Source organism: Capra hircus, chromosome 2 (genome assembly GCF_001704415.2).
Source record: "Capra hircus breed San Clemente chromosome 2, ASM170441v1, whole genome shotgun sequence".
Taxonomy (NCBI): domain Eukaryota; kingdom Metazoa; phylum Chordata; class Mammalia; order Artiodactyla; family Bovidae; genus Capra; species Capra hircus.
The window spans coordinates 41,396,689-41,414,269 of NC_030809.1; the positions used below are offsets into that span (position 1 = coordinate 41,396,689).

A 17,581-nucleotide genomic window follows, 5' to 3' on the forward strand; every position below is an offset into this window, starting at 1 on the left:
GGGCTTTGGTCCATATTCGCATTCCAGTGTTCAAAAAAACCACTTGCTAGTAGACATTTTTTGAATACTCACTCTAGGCAAAGCACCGGATTTGATGCTACTTGGAGGCAAAGAGAATAAAAGGGCTAGAATACTTTGTACTGCCATATTTGATCTTCTCGTAAAAGTTTAAACTCAATGTCACCTGTATCTTTCAGATTTGGCACCTGGGATCCTAAGTAGGAAGGTAATTCATACAAAGTCATAGAACTAATGACACGTAGGACAAAAACTTAGAAACATCTTTCCTGAGTTCCAATGTTCTTTCAACACACCAGGCAATGGGGTCAAGCATCATGACACCAAAAATCTCAGTAAACGAAACGAATACAAGAAGTTCATGCTGAACAAAATGTCAAAATTTTAAGTGGAGTCAGGATCTGACCCTGTACTTGCATGACCCAACTTCACTTGCCTCACCCAAGTCTTGGCCCTACATCATGTAATCTGAATTTGTGGGAGGACCAATGGGGAAAGCCAATATGAAAATATTCTGGGACTGGGATGTAAATAGAGTAACATGTCCAGATGTTCAGAGATGGATCACACACGATCCACGTAGTAGTGTACTGAGATAAAATAGCTCTCATTTGTTTCAATAAGACACATATCGAAGACAAGAGGAAAAACTTGAGATGCGATGGTGGGTTATGCTAACCTCTAGGGGACAAGAACCCCGTTTCCCTCAAGGGCTCTGCAAGGTGAGGACAAAGTGGAGTCCTGAGAGTCTCACAATGGGGTTTGGTTGGAGGGCTTTGATCAGAACTAGAAACTGGGTTAAATTTTTCTTTCTCTTTCTGATTTTCTTCTCTTTCTCACCCATGTCCTATGCTTGAAGTGATAGTCCAGGTCCTGGATATACACCATTTGAAAATACTCTTGCCCTTTGTAGGACCAGAAGAAATCACAGTGGAGTCCTGGGGGAAAAGAAGAGGCTCTTGGGCAAATGCGGTACCTATGTGGTCCAGGCCACGAGGGGACTTGAGACTTCGCCTGCGGTGGAGCAGTAAAGAATAGGCATTTCCTGGATGTCCTCAGAACACAGCTGCCGTGGCTGGGTGAGCACTGGTTTAGGTTCCTGTTCTGGTAATTTTGTTCTTCACGTTTCTACATTCACAGTAACTTTAACAGCAGAGTTAGAACCAAGCCCAGGAATAGAACAGATTCTGGATAAATATGGATCTCTGGCGCAGCTCTAATGTGCAGCCACAACAGAAGCTCAAAGACAAAAACTTCTCATAAGCTGAGTCCACCCGGCCTGGAGGTGGGGGTGTGGGGTGAGGAATGGTGAGAAAGGGTCTGATTAAAAAACAGTGTAGCTACTTTTTTTTTGCTTCCTGGCAAGCAGGATTTCAAGTCCTTGACCAGGGATGACCAGGGATTGACCCCGTGCCCCCTGCAACAGAAGATCAGAGTCTTAACCACTGGATGGCTAGGGAAGTCCCCAAAGCACCTTTCTTTTCTTACGTCGTTCTGAACTTCCTCCTGTCTAATCCTCCTCACTTGCAAGGAAGAGGGGTTTATTTATTTAGCTTTTTATTCAGCCAATTATGGCTCTAGAAAAGAAAAGTAGAATTGTTGTTCTTAGAAACTATTGCTTTAAACACTCTGGAGAAAGGATTCTTACACCTTGGGTGCCTAGAGGGTAAGAACTTGGGCACTTACACATTTTAGTAAGAATCTAACCATTCTAACTTGCCAACTGAATGGTTTTTGCAATTTCCTCAAGCTTCCTCACCTTCAGTTTCCCAATCAGTAAGTAGAGAATAAAAGCTCAAAAGTAATATCTGTTATCATAGATTCTTGTCCTTGATGGATGATGTTAAAAACCCCCTAAATACAGATGTCAATACCTTCTAAAATGTCCCCATCAGCAGCCATGCAGCCCCGTTTGTGCCCACCCTGTGCCATGGATCTCTTTGTTTGTTTGTTGGCTGATAGATTTTGAACGGCTGTAAGTTTTGGGTTCTACTAAGCCAAACTTTTCCTAGCTATTGTGCCAAGTAATTTTTTGCCCTAGCTTCAACATTGGAACCACACAGAATAAATGTTTTATTTTTTCCTCATCTTCAGGTATGTGAGAAGAGCTCTCAGACCTCCTTTATTTTTAATTTTTTTATATTGGAGTATATTTCAGGTGTACAGTAAAGTGATTCAGTTATATATATATACACAAGTCTATTTTTTAAAAAGTTCTTTCCCCATTTACATTATTATAGAATATTGAGTAGCATTTCCTGTGCTATACAGGAGGTCCTTGTTGGTTATCTGTTTTAAATATAGCAGTGTGCACTTGTCAGTCCCAAGCTCCCAATCTCTGTCTCCTCCCGACCTGTCCCTGCTGGTAACCATAAATTCATTCTCTAAATCTGTGAGTCTGTGTTTTGTAAATAAGTTAATTTGTATCATTTTTTTTAATTCAACATGTAAGTAATATCTTGTGGTATTTGTCTTTCTCTGTCTGACTTCACTCAGTCTCATAGACTCCAGTTCCATCCATTTTGCTACAAACAGCATTTTATTCTTTTAAATGACTAAATAATATCGATTGTACATATACACCACATCTTCTTTATCCATTCAACTGTTGATAGACGCTTACACTGGTTCCATGGCTTGGCTATTGTAAACAGCCTTCCTTTCTTACTGATTCCTTCAACCATTCCAACAAATGTAATTTAGTCTTGAGTCCTTTCTTTTGCATTGCTTCTTTTTCCAATGATCGTCTCAAAATCTGTTTTTGCAGACTTCAACCAACTATACCTCCTATAGACTGACAGTGATAAAGTGGAGTGCTGAGCCTGCTAGCGTACTTTCACTACCGTCAAATAATTTAAAGTGTTCCTGAAGAGTGTTTCTAAACCATTGCAATAATGACTTTGGTATCCAACTGTTTGGTTTTTATCAACGGGCAAATCTTTCAACTGGTGCTTTATTTTACCTTCCATTACTACGTTTGATCCTATATACATTTCTATCTCCTCGAAGTGAAAAAAACGGCAGAAATATTTTCAGGCATAACTTTGTATGAATGGGAGGAAATTCTAGAACTGTTGTCCCTCCCTCCTCCTACTTTTTTGCTGCTATCTTGAGAAAACATTACTTTTGCTACCAAAACAAGTTTCCCTTCCCCCCACTTTACCAAGTTCACTAACCATCTCTCTGTATGATGAATAGTATTGTTTTGTGAAGTGGCTGAAACTTCAATATATTTTGTGAATTACTCGAGTACTGTTTTTTCTCCTTTTGGAGACTAGCCTTCTCTCTTCTTTTTAGTTTTATTAGGTATTTATTTGTTTTAAAAAATATTTACTTACTTATTTGGCTGCTCCAGATCTCAGCTGTGGCATGTGGGATCTTAATTGTGGCATGTGAACTCTCAGTTGGGTATGTGGGATCTAGTTCCCCAACCAGGAATTGAACTTGGGCCCTCTGCACTGGGAGCTTGGAGTCTCAGCCACTGCACCACCACCTTTCTTTCTCTTTTTAATTGTTTTATTTTATTTATTGGACACATAGCATGTGGGATCTTAGTTCCCCAACCAGGGATCGAACCCATGCTCCCTCCATTGGGAGCTAAGAGTCTTAACCACTGGACCACCAGGGAATCCTCCACCACCTTTCTTTTTTAAAGAAAGGAAATATCTTGATAAAAGTTGAAATAAGCATGTAGTATCTGGCTAATTCAGTTTCCATCCTAAACTGGATGTTTCTCCTAGATTTCTGTCAATGTCACAGCAATATGTGATTAAGATCAAAACATCAGTAGTGCCAAGGCTTCAGAAAACAGAAGTGTATTATAGTAGCAGCACAAACTTCTACTGTGTGTCCCCTGACTTTTCTGAAGCGTATGTTTGTCTGCAGAGATGTCAGGTCATGGTTAAAGATTTTTGATGCACACCAACATAGTCATGTTTGACCTTTTTTTTTTTTTTTTATTGACTAAACCATGGATGGTATCTATGAAAAGTTTTATAATCTGGTAGGTACCTTGTTGTGATTTTTGCTTCCAAAATCAGTTCTTCAGTAAACATAACATTGCCCAGGAGACAGTAAAAAGGGTTAAACTCTAGTTTTGATTGCTTATATGGAGAGATATATCCATGACATAAATTGAACAATTCAGATCTCCAATAGCTAGCTAGTCATGTGCCTTACAAAAATAAAGTTACATAAGTCCTCTAGCATCAAGGTTTCCAAATTAAGTGCCCACTTCTTCCTGCTAAAAAATTATCTTCATATACATAAATCCTTTTAGAAGAACATTTTTAAAATTTGCTCTGACCAAGGCTTTGAAACATTACATTGTTAATTGTGGTGATTCTTCCCCAGATTCCAGACAAAATTTGGAGAAAAGTGGGACTTCCTTGGTGGTCCAGTGGTTAAGACTCTGCTCTTATACTGCAGAGTTCAATCCCTGGTTGAGGAACTAAGATCCAATGTGCTATGTGGCGCAGCAAAAGAAGAAAAGAAAAAAAAAATTGGAGAAAAGCAAGATAAAGACCTAGATCTTAAATAAAAGGTGAAAAATAGCTTTTTTAAAGAATAAGAGAAATATAATGCTTTATAGTGTTCTGTTTTCTCACCACTCTTGGTCAGATATAGGGATAGTACTAGCATTTGGGGCTAGACACAAGGGTTCCCCAACTTCCTTTGGAGGACAGGCATCTGACAATGTGTGATCTCAGTTCAGATGAAGTATTTTTCATAACATAAAGCACACAAAACAAAACAAGTTTTGAAATCTCTCCTTAAGTCTTCTCACTCTTCTCCTAAAGTGACATAAAGAAATCCCATTATCTTTCTACTTTCCTTCTAACCCTCTATTGTGTACTGCTTTTAGTCTTAAACTGGTGGTAACTGGAACTTCCCTGGTAATCTAATGGGTAAGACTCCCAAAGCAGGGGGCCTGAGTTCAGTCCCTGGCCAGAGAACTGTATCCCACATCTTTCAATTAAAGCTCCTACAGGCTGCAACAAAGATGGAAGATCTCGAGTGCCGCAATTAAGACCTGGCACAGCTAAATAAATAAGTATTAAAAAGGTAAATAAATCCTAAGAGTTCTCATCACAGTTCAGTTCAGTGGCTCAGTTGTGTCTGACTCTTTGTGACACCATGGACTGCAGCATGCCAGGCTTCCCCATCCACCACCAATTCCTGGAGCTTGCTCAAACTCATGCCCATCAAGTCAGTGATGCCATCCAACCATCTCATCCTCTGTTGTCCCCTTCTCCAGCCTTCAATCTTTCCCAGCATCAGGGTCTTTTTCAGTTCTCTGCATCAGGTGGCCAAAGTATTGGAGTTTTAGCTTTAGCATCATTCCTTCCAAAGAACACCCAGGACTGATCTCCTTTGGAATGGGACTGACTGGATCTCCTTGCAGTCCAAGGGACTCTCAAGAGTCTTCTCCAACACCACAGTTCAAAAGCATCAGTTCTTCGGCACTCTGCTTTCTTTATCACAAGGAAACATTTAAAAAATGGTAGTGATAAATAGCTATAATTACTGAGCATGCTCTGTGTGCCAGGCACTGAGCTAACCATTTTTTGAGGATTTCCTTATGTAATCATCATAACAACACTATGACTTAGAACTATTACTGCTCTCATTTTACAAATGAGGAAACTGGCGTTTCAAGGTAGTAGGTGATTTGTCCAAAAATCCACAGCCAGAAGAGATAGGACTGGGATTTGAAGTCAGATATTCCGATTCCAGAGGCAATAGAACCCTTTATGGTCTGATATTTAAATTATACCCATGTGTTAACTATCTTAAAGTCTTGCAAAAAGAATTAAGCCTGAAAATTTCTCCCTAACCTAAGGTTATTCATTCACTCTGTTTTCCTCCCCCAAATCCACAGAGCTCAACAGATTGTGCAAATCAGGACATAAACCTCTGGGTGGAACGTCAAATCAACTGTTGTGTAAGTAGGCACTGACCTTTCAAACATGTGCTGTGTTCTCTTGAACTGTCCCAATGAAGCATGAGGGTTAGACCTGCAAATCAGTCAGCAAGTGCCTTTTACGAAAAGACCTTGATCCCAACAGAGTGAAAATAGGTATCACTTCATGTCCACTTGGTTCAATTTTTTTTTTAACTAAAGAAAAAATTTTCTCTTCCCTAACCCCATTTCTTTTAAAATTATTATTATTATTATTGTTTTTATTTTTATTTTTTTTACAATTGATCTTTTTTTTTTTAATTTTTATTTTTACTTTATTTTACTTTACAATACTGTATTGGTTTTGCCATACATTGACATGAATCCACCATGGGTGTACATGCATTCCCAAACATGAACCCCTCCTCCCACCTCCCTCCCCATTTTATTTTTAATTAGAGGATAACTACTTTACAATATCATGCTGGTTTTTGCCATATATCAACATGAATCAATAAGAGGTATACTTATGTCCCCTCCTTCTTGAACCCCATTCGCACCTCTTCTCCACCCCATCCCTCCGGGCTGTCACAGAGGCCTGGCTTTGGGTTCCTGGCATCATACTGCAAACTCCCAGGGACTGGCTATTTTACATATGGTAATACATACGTTTCAGTGCTAGTCTCTAAAAATCATCCCACCCTTTCCTTCTCCCACCGAGTCCAAAAGTCTATTCTTTATGTCTGTCTCCTTTGTTGCCCTGCACGATCATTGGTACCATCTTTTTAAATTCCATTTATATGCGTTAATATACAATATTTGTGTTTCTCTTTCTGACTTACTTCACTCTGTATAATAGGCCCTAGATTCATCCACCTCATTAAACTGACTCAACTGTGTTCCTTTTTATAGCTGAGTAATATTCTATTGTGTACATGCACCAAAACTTCCTTATCTATTCATCTGTCGATGGACATCTAGGTTGCTTCCATGTCCCAGTATTGTAAATAGTGCTGCAGCAAATATTGGGGTACATGTGTCTTTTTCAGTTATGGTCTCCTCAGAGTATATGCCCCATAATGGGATTGCAGGGTCGTATGGTAGTTTGGTGGGCTGCCATCTCAGGGGTCGCACAGAGTCAGACACGACTGAAGTGACTTAGCAGTAGCAGCAGCAGCACGGTAGTTTTATTCCTAGTCTCTTGAGGAATCTCCATACTGTTCTCCATAGTGGCTGTGTTAATTTGCATTCCCACCAACAATTTAAGAGGGTTCCTACCCCCATTTGTTTATGACTTGTGGGTTTTTAGTTCCTCTATAAGCTAAGTCACTTTAGTTATATCTGGCTCTTTGTGACCCCGTGGGATCACAGGCTTCTCTGTCCATGGGATTCTCCAGGCAAGAATACTAGAGTGGGTTGCCATGTACTTCTCTAGGGGATCTTCCTGACCCAGGAATGGAACCCACATCCATTCCATCTCCCGCATTGGCAGGCAAGTTCTTTCCCACTAGCGCCACCTAGGAAGCCTTTTATTTCCCCTATCAGGGATCAAACTATGCCCCCTGCAGTGAAAGCACAGTCTTAACCACTGGATCACCAGGGAAATCCTTGAAATTAGCTAGTGTTTAAATCCAGGATTGAGTTTCAATGCCAAGACAGTAAAAAGTTATTGTGAGTGTTACCCTGGCTTAGCTAAGCTTCCTAAAAGATTCTATTAATTTCCTAAATGAATGTCTTTCGAATATGTCTCCCTCATCTTCGTTCTAACTCTCACTGCCTAGGGGCCCTTCCATCTTTGACCTCAAGTGTGTCAATATGTCCCAAACTGCCTCCGGATGATCTTTACAAAAATTCAGTGATGACACTCACTACTACAAATAGTTCTATTTGCTCTCAACTCACAAGGGAATAAAATCTTAACTACTTAGGCATGACTTTCAAAGGCCTTCATTACCAAAACATTCCCTTGATTGGTTGTGTCTTTTCCAGTCAAACCAAAACACTTTCATTTATCCTAATATGCCCATTTTCCTAATAAGGAATATTAACTTTTTTTTTAATGTGTGGCACTAAGGAATAAATGACATGGGAGCTGCAGATAGATAGGCTGCTACTGCTGCTGCTAAGTCACTTCAGTCATGTCCAACTCTGTGCAATCCCATAGACAGCAGCCCACCAGGCTCCCCTATCCCTGGGATTCTCCAGGCAAGAATACTGGGGTGGGTTGCCATGTTCTTCTCCAGTGCATGAAAGTGAAAGGTAAAAGTGACGTCGCTCAGTCATATCTGACTCTTAGCAACCCCATGGACTGCAGCCCACCAGGCTCCTCCATCCATGGGATTTTCCAGGCAAGAGTACTGGAGTGGGGTGCCATTGCCTAGATGCCTCTTTTTCAAGGATAGGCTCTGCCAGGGGTTGGGGTGGAAAGGAGCAATCCAAAAATAACCATTTAACCATCAGTATCACACTCAACCTTCAATTTCCATTTAAAACTCCCTTGCTTCTCTTGGGTGAATAAACAGGGAATCTTTATAAAATACTGCTGTGTCCCAACACCTTCCAAGCAGAGATCATTTTTCCAAAGGGCAACAAAATATTCTGCTGGTGCCAAACATCTTGAGCACAAACTGGGGTGTGGTATACTGTTTATGTTTGATAGTGAGTGAAAAATATTGAGCAATGACCTCAAATAACCCTCCCCCACTCTCCTTCTCTCTCTCTCTTTCACACACACACACACGCTTTTGAACAAAGTCTCTTCCCTAAGTAGACAGCTTTTGAGAGATATAGTATGCTGATCACATATGTTTGCTGACTGATGGATTTTTGGTTTTCACCAAAGAGTTTCTCTGTCTCATGTCCATTGATTCTTCCTGCTTATTTTTGTCATTTAATCAGAAGCAGGGTATAGATGCCCTCAAGGTTCATGGGAGATACATTTCACAGGAGATGTATTCTTGAGTTCTTTATCAGGATAAATGGGAGAATTCTGGGGCTTTACCAGTATCTCAGTGGTAAAGAACCCACCTGCCAATGGGTTTGATCCCTGGGTGGGGAAGACTCCCTGGAGAAAGAAATGGCAATGCTCTCCAGTAATTTTGCCTGGTAAATCCCATGGATACAAGGAGCCTGGCGGGCCACAGTCTATGGGATTGCAAAAGGGTCAGACACGAAATTCTACACAGGCAGACAGTGGTCAGCAACATCAAAACCTTCTCTCTGATTGAAGCAGATTAGACTTAAATTTTCTTAAGATTCTGTTAGGTATACATTTTTGCAGTGGTCCATGACAACCCATCTAACTCAACAATATGAAACTAAATTAAATTCCTTTGCATTCACCAAATGTTCTGCCAGAAGGAATCTTTGTGTTTTGTCAAGGCAAATAAACTAAAAGTTTCCCTCTACAGTCAAGTCTCATTTAAAACCACACTTAAATGTTTAAAGATACACATTTCTACCAGATGTTCTTTCCCCATATCATCTGGATTTTATGGAATATTTATCACTATTTTTTCTGCCAGGACTCTTGTAGTGAAATCTATTTATTCAGGAAAGAGTTTCAGCCTTACCATCTAGTAAGTCTGCATAGATCAGAAACCAATTTGCTTAATTCGATAAACTGCTCTGTGCTCCAAAAGTAGATATTTGTCACTTGAGTGTCAATGTAACTGTAACCCAGGAATGTGACAACTTGGTTCCCCACAGCAGCTGAATCCCTGCGGTAAACATGCCTCACCACATTCTTTGGAAACCAAACCATGAACTTCAGGGGGTGCTTCTCTGAACTTTGCTCCACAGCAAGCATTTTTCACACATTTCTAATGGACTCAGGCGGACCTTTTTTATATTCATGTCCACACTACAGCTTGGCACTCACTTCAGTGGCTACTCAGAAGATTTAAGATCATGAAGATCTTTCTGTCTTTATTTCAGTCAGAATTATTTATTCGCTTTTTAGCAGCACATATGGTTTAAGACAAATACAGTAGCTATTTCCTCTTTTTCAGTCAAGTCAAAAGGACTCATCTTGGCAATGTTTTGTGCACTTCCAAATTGGGAAAAATATATGACGTCTCAATGGAAAGCCACAGCCAGCCAAGACAGTTTCATTTTTCCTGTTTAATGAATGTGAAAGTTTCCTTTAAATCTGGATTCTAAGTTGGCCTGCTCCGCATCTTCATTTCTGGTTATTGCCTAGCCAGGGTTTTTTTCTATTGTTCAGACATCCCTCCAGTTTCATCTGAGTCTTCATTCACATCTCCTCTTCTCAAAAGCAGAAAAGTTTTATGTGTCTAAATATACCCGTGTGTGTGTGTGTGTGTATGTAGCATGTATATGTGCTCAGTCATGTCCAACTCTTTACAGCCCCATAGACTGTAGCCCACCAGGCTCCTCTGTGGAATTTCCCAAGCAAGAATACTGAAGTAGGTTGCCATTTCCTCCTCCAGGGGATCAAACCTGGATCAAACGCAGGGATCAAACCCACATCTCTTGTGTGTCCTGCATTGGCAGGCAGTTTCTTTATCACTGTCTCACCTGAGAAGCCCTGTATGTGTGTATACACATGGTGAAACTGAAGAACAATTCCCCCATATTTTTTTTTCTGTATCTCTTTTTGCTCTTTCTCTCTTATCAAGAATAAATAGATAAGTATAACACAGTATGTTTGATGATACAGCAGAATGTCAGGGGCTTTTTTTTTAGAATTTTTATTGGAGTATAGTTGCTTGAATATCAGTTTTAAAAAGTTTAAAAATACTTGTTCTTAAATATAGGTCCTTAAATTTAAATTGGCAGAAATAGCCAAGGTAATATCCTTTCTCTGTAGACCACATTTTTACTTTGAGATTGCAGGTATTTTCTTGAGATTGCATTATCATACAGTTTGTTTGCATTCTCACATGTATATAGCTTTTATTTTTTCAATAATTTTATTTCTTACTATCTACAAGGCATAGTGTTAGCAAAGATTGCATATTTAAGTATTGACAGCATCTTGGAAAGTGTCATAAATGAGTGATTTAGAAGTGGTAACCATGACAAATGAGAGAATGCATCCCTTGTCTGAAGAGGAATCCAAATGCTGCTATAGGAAATATAGGCCCGTTATTACCAGATAATATACATTTTCCAAAGAAGCTAGAAATTGCAACTATTTTTGTGAAGTCTATTAATGTTTAATATTAGCATTGACATCTAACCTACATTTTTTTAACACTTTTTTTAACCAAATCAAATACGTTTGCAGTCTCTACAAAGTGCAGTTGGTTTAGTGGGGTAGAGTGGACCAGACCAAGCCAGGACTCCCAGGTGAGAGTACCCACAGATAGAGAGCAGATTCAGCAGCAGGAGATAGAAGAAAGGAGTTCAGACTGAGCCTAGTGTGTGTAGATGAGGGTTTCTTGACTTTGGCATCCTTGACTTTTGGGGCAATATGATTCTTTGTTGTAGGGGGCTGTATATTCTAGGATGCTTAGCAGTATCCCTGGTCCCTACCCACTAGATAGCAGCAGCATTTTCCCCCTCATCCTCCATTCTTTGTTGTGACAATCAACAGTGTCTCTAGATATTGTCAAATATCCCCTGGGAGGCAAAGTTGTTCCCAGTTTGAGATCCACAGGTGTAGACTGTGGCAGGGATGGACAACTGGTGTCAGAGCACTGACCCCTGGGATGGTAAGCGGATAGTCTAACCAAAGTTGGGAGAGAAGCATGGATCTTCCTAGAGAAGAAAGGAACAGCATGATGGAAACGTGGTAACAGTGTTCTCTAGAGGACCAAAGGTATAGCAATCCAAAGCTGGAACCTGGAGTAAGGACTAGGAACAAGGCAATAACCCAGTTATTCAAACCAGAGAATGAAGTAGAAATAGAACCATGGATCAGGACAGCTGCCAAGTTACATTTCAAACAAGAAATATAGTTGAGTCCAAGTTTGGGGCAGAGCAGAGCTTACAGGTGGAAGTTGAAAGCCCAAGTTGTGAGAATTAGAACAGTGATGAGGCAGGGAAATAGTGGTCTAACCAGAGATGGCAGAAAGCAGGGTGAGGGTCATTATCAGGGAATTTGCTCATCATCCCCTTTTGAGAACCAGGAGCTTTGTTACAGCTCCATGAAAGGGCTCTGCTTCTAGTAATGATCCACTGTTTTGCCTTTCTTATCAGGATCCTCTTTAATAACTCTAACAGAAACCCAGTACGGTCAGGAACTTGTCCATAGCATCTTTTTTCCTAGAGAAAAGAAGAGTTACCTCGATTCTTATATCAATTTGGAGAAGGTTAAAATGAGGGCCTGTGGAGAGGCCCTGAGTAGCATTAAATCTTATGGTTGCCTCACTGGCACCAAGGGGCAAGTCATTCTCAGAGGCCAACTCAGAGTTTCTATTTCCATTTAACATATAGCCTCCTCTCCTTCACTGTTGAAAAGCTCAGAGTCTTCAAAGAGTTTGTCTCCCTCAGAGGTCACAAATTTATAGCTGGGCTGAATATAGGCCACAGCCATTTAGTTTTAAAACAGTAGTTTAGGAGTTGGGAACTTTCCACATTAAAAATACAGATATTCAGGGACTTCCCTGGAGGTCCAGTGGTTAAGACTGTGCACTTCCACTGCAGAAAGCACAGGTTCAATCCCTGGGAGGAACCAAGTTCCAGCATGCTGCAAGGCATGGCCAAAAAAATAAATAAAAGAAATACCTTAAAATATATATGTGATGTATAAATTTTCATTCATTCATCCAAAACTCTGGCAACACTAAGCCCTCATTTCCCACAGTTGGCTGGAATTGAGTAGCTACTTTCTGCTGAAAGCAAGTCCACTGTTTTGTGGTTCACCCAAATCCCATTATCTCCCCAACTTGGACTATTGTGCCCATTCAAGTTACCTGCCCTTGCGACATTTAAATTATGAAATAAAGGGCAGAGGTCATTTAACTCTGCCCAAGTCACACAGGTCTATTACAACTCTAGATCTGCTCCTCATTTCCTTATAAAACAAGTCTCACCAGCCCGTCATAGTCAATGGCAAAAACTGCTCCATGAGATCATCCAGGCACCCAGGCTTCTATCTTGTGAACCATCATGTTTTCCCTCATCCACCTGGTATATGATGGCTCATCACTGCATCCTCATTCAGCCAATAAGAAGAGAAAGAGGGTAGGGGAAGGCCTGACACTGGCATGGAATCAAGAGGTCTAAACATCTTATTGTGTACACAAGCCAAGGACTTCCAAAGTTTGCCAACAGATCATCAGAATCCAGGTAAGAAACATGGAACAGATTGTCACTGATAGCCCTCAGAAGGAAATGACTGCCTATACCTAGAGAACAGTTATCTCCAGACTTTGAAACAAAAAATTTGTAATTTTAAGCTACTCAACATAGAGCACTTTGTTACAGCAGCCCTAGGAATCTAATAAAGTTAGCCCCTAGATATTTGGATAGGTCTAAGTACCATTTGGAAACTTAATTCGATCTGGAGGCACCTGTAAACTGTAAAGCAAAGTACTGGATTGGCCAAAAAGTTCATCTGAGTTTTTTGTAAGATGTTACAGAAAACCTGAACAAATTTTTTGGCCAACCCAATACAAGCAAGGCATATAATTAAGAATATGTCCTCAAGGGTTAACTGTCTAGCCAAGGACTTGGTAGGATAGTCTTTGAATTCTGCCTTACTTCTCTCTTTTCTCCATCCCACCCCTCCCTCTCACCATCACCAACACACAAAAACATCTGCTGTAACCCACAGGGGAATTCCTAGCTTATATTTCCTGTGAAGGCTTCAGCTGGGCAGTATGCAGCTCCTCTTGAAGATCTTTCTCCAAGCCTAAACTGGTCATTGCGTCTAACCTATGCATCTGCTTTCTGGAAGATTAGCAGTTTCTCTGGAACAGGGCTTTCTGTTAGAAGGGATTCTGTTTGGAAAGATCACTCATCCTCAAGGTAATTCTCCTGCCCCAAGAGAATTGGGAAGAAGGGTAGTTGGCATCCTTCAGCAGACCCTATGACCATTCTGGCCCAGCAGGGTCAGCAGTGACAGCTCCTGACTTGGTGAAAATAGTGGTTGTGTGCAATTACAGGTCCTCCAATGGCATTTCTATGTTTGGGGAATGAGATTTCATCTACTCATTCCTTCGGGTTTTGTAAGGTGATTCCAGGCCATCTGGTTTCAGGATTGCTAATAGCCTAAAGAACAGGCCACAGGCACAGAAAAAGTGGCTTCCCTGGTGGCTCAGTTGGTAAAGAATCTGCCTGCAATGCAGGATACCCAGGTTCAATCCCTGGGTCAGAAAGATCCCCTGGGGGCCATGACAAGCCACTTCAGTATTCTTGCCTGGAGAATCCCCATGGACAGAGGAGCCTGGCAAGCTATACAGTCTGTGGGGTCACAGAGTCAGACACGACAGAGCAACTAAGCACAGCAAATTAAGCCCTGTATTAAGCACTGTAGGGTCCAGAGATGACAGTCATTCTTGAAGAATTCACAGTTCGGTAGAGCAGAAATCAAAGAGAAATCAATGAAAGCGTAATGTATTAAGTACGGTAAGAACAGTGTGACGGAAGAGGGGAATGTCACATGCTTAAGAGCTCAGGATCTGCATTCAATGGAGCTGAGTTTCGATTCTGACTCTCCAATTATAGGTTGCCGTGATACTGGGAAAGTCACTAAGCTTTTCAAAGCTTCAGTATTTTTCCTTGTAAATAGGAAAATAGTAGTACTTATACACTTTATATGATTTTTTTCAAGGATCAAATTATATCATACCTGCCTAGCACCTAGGAAATTCCCAACAGCATTGACTACTGCATATGTTAATAGTTATGATTAAGTATTATTAATATAATTATCTGAGGGGAGGTAATGTTAGAAAATGTTCCCAAGAAAAGGTGGCATTTGAGCTGAATAATGAAAAATAAAGAGAAGTTGGCCGAGTTTGGGTTTGGGAAGATGCTAATGAATTGCTTTTATTTATTATGCTCAGATTCCTCAAATGAATTTAGATAAGATGATGATTTCAGTGTTAGTCAAACTGAGTTTGAGATGGCTGTGAGCAATACAAAATGTTTTGACCTCTTCATTATAACTCTACTATAATCTCAAATCTTATATATCTACTCTATCAGTGATTATAGCTCCATGAGATGACTATAACTACTAGTATTTTTTCTACTTGATTTTGAATTCTACAGATAGAAATAGCAAAACAAATTGATGAAGCTAGAATTGTACCCAATAAGCTTTGTTTCGGTTGAAAAATTGACATTTAAGTCTTCTTAGCCTAGGAAACTAGACTTGATAGCAGAAAAGAAAAAAGAGACCACAGAAGAAAATAAAGTTTCAAAGTGAAAATCGCTCAGTCTTGTCCACTCTCTGTGACCCCATGGACTATTACAGTCCATGGATTCTCTAGGCCAGAATACTGGAGTGGGCAGCCTTTCCCTTAAATGCACTCTACAGAAAGTTAATGTAGAAATTAAGTCGTCATAGTCAAGTTCATTCCAAAATGTATCTTTTAGTTGAAAAGTCTTCCATATTGATATAATTCTGATGAACATATTTGAATTCATAAACTCAGAATCAGAACATCCATGAGTGCCAAGTAGGGTCAAAATCTCCAGTGCTTGCCTGTGACATCCAGGTGGTAAGCCAAGGAAGCAAGTGGAACTCTGTCCAGATCTTAAGAAGTCAAAGTACTAAAGTTTTTTTTATCAGAAGTCTTTTATTATTATTATTAGAGGAATAATTGCTTTACACTGTTGTAGTGGCCTCACTGTACATCAAAGTGAATCAGTCACAGTTATATACATAACCCCTCTCTCTGGAGCCTCCTTCCCCCCACCATTCCATCTCTCTATGTCATCATACAGTGCCAGGCTGGCTCCCTGTGTCATATAGCAGCTTGCTGTTTATATGTTTTACACATGATAGTGTATATATTGTCTCTGCTGCTTTCTCAATTTCTCCTTGCTGCTTCTTCCCCTGCTGTGTTCCTAAGTCTGTTCTCTATGTCTGTGTCTCCTTCTCTTCTCTGTAAACAGGTTCATGGATGCAAATAAAGAGGTTGAAGTCATCACACATAAATGTTAATCTGTTTTCTTTTGCATCTTCCATAAAATAAAAATACCTGGTAAGAACTTAATAAGTACTTGAATTTTAGATTCTCTCAAGTCAGCCCTGCAAACATTATGAACATAGAAATTGCACCTATAGTGTGAATCATTTTAATTTAGCACTTACTGAATATTTTACAAAAATAAACTTTCACGCTTTGAGAATGATAATAGCAAAATTTAGGTCCATCAAGACTTGGACACCTAGAGTGTTAATCACAAGTCCTACCAAGAAATATACTATTTCTAGTTCATAACATGAAAAGAATGCTTTTTTTTTTTTTGCCACACCACGTGGCATGTGGGATCTTAGTTACCTGATCAGACTTTGAAGCCCTTTGCATTGGTAACAAGGAGTCTTAACCACTGGACTGCCAGGAAAGTGTGAAAAAAAATGTTTTAATTCATGATATTTCTTTAATGATTGTAGGTCGATTCAGGTTTTGTTTCTACTTGTGTCCATCTTGGAAGAATACATTTTTTCCTAAGAAACATTTTGCCAAATATTTCAAGTAAGTATTTTTTTTCATTCTCTCTCATTTACAAAATCTCTACTTCCTTTTTAAAAATTTTTTTATTGAAGGATAATTGCTTTATAGAATTTTGTTGTTTTCTGTCAAACCTCAACCTGAATCAACCATAGGTATACATATATTTCCTCCCTTTTGAATTTCGCTCCCATCTCCCTCCCCAACCCACCCCTCTAGGTTGATACAGAGCCCCTGTTTGAGTTTCTTAGTCATACAGCAAATTCCCGATGGCTATCTATTTTACACATGGTAATGTAAGTTTCCATGTTACTTCTTCCATACATCTCCCCCATTCCTCTCCTCTCCCCATGTCCGTAAGTCTATTCTCTATGTCTATTTTCCATTGCTGCCCTGTAAGTAAATTCTTCAGTACTGTTTTCTAGATTCCGTATATATGTGTTAGAATACGATATTTATCTTTCTCTTTCTGACTTACTTCACTCTGTATAATAGGTTCTAGGTTCATCCACCTCATTAGAACTGACTCAAAGGCCTTTCTTTTTATGGCTGAGTAATATTCCATTATGTATATGTACCACAACATTTTCATCCATTCATCTGCTGAGGGACATCTAGTTGCTTCCATGTTCTAGCTACTGTAAATAGTGCTGCAGTGAACAATGGGATACATGTGTCTTTTTCAATTTTGGTTTCCTCAGGGTACATGCCCAGGAGTGGGATTGCTGGGGCATATGGTGATTTTATTCCTCGTTTTTTAAGGAACCTCCATACCATCTTCCATAGTGACTGTATCAATTTATGTTCCCCCCAGTGGTGCAAGAGCATTCCCTTTTCTCCATACCCTCTTCAGCATTTATTGTTTGTAGACTTTTTGATGATGCCCATTCTGACCAGTGTGAGGTGATAGCTCACTGTAGTTTTGATTTGCATTTCTCTAGTAATGAGTGATGTTGAGCATCTTTTCATGTGTTTGTTAGCCATCTCTATGTCTTCTTGGGAGAAATGTCTGTTTAGGTCTTTTTCCCACTTTTTGATTCGGTTGTTTTTCTGGTATTGAGTTGTA

At 39.9% G+C, this 17,581-nt stretch overlaps 1 protein-coding gene across 4 annotated transcripts in view; it reads left to right on the forward strand.

Annotated features, from left to right (window-relative positions):
- The window catches only part of GPR1 (G protein-coupled receptor 1), a 43,678-nt gene that overhangs the window by 24,174 nt on the left and 1,923 nt on the right, over positions 1–17,581 (forward strand). For 2 of the 4 annotated variants that reach the window (XM_018060451.1, XM_018060446.1), the window contains exons 2-3: positions 932–1,097; positions 5,900–5,962. In XM_018060451.1, the coding sequence (XP_017915940.1) occupies positions 1,068–1,097; positions 5,900–5,962 (93 nt within the window). In that variant the 5' untranslated portion in view covers positions 932–1,067. Of the gene's footprint in view, positions 1–931; positions 1,098–5,899; positions 5,963–12,912; positions 13,178–16,457; positions 16,540–17,581 lie in introns of those variants that run through there. The other 2 variants (XM_013971294.2, XM_005676421.3) reach the window with 2 other exon arrangements.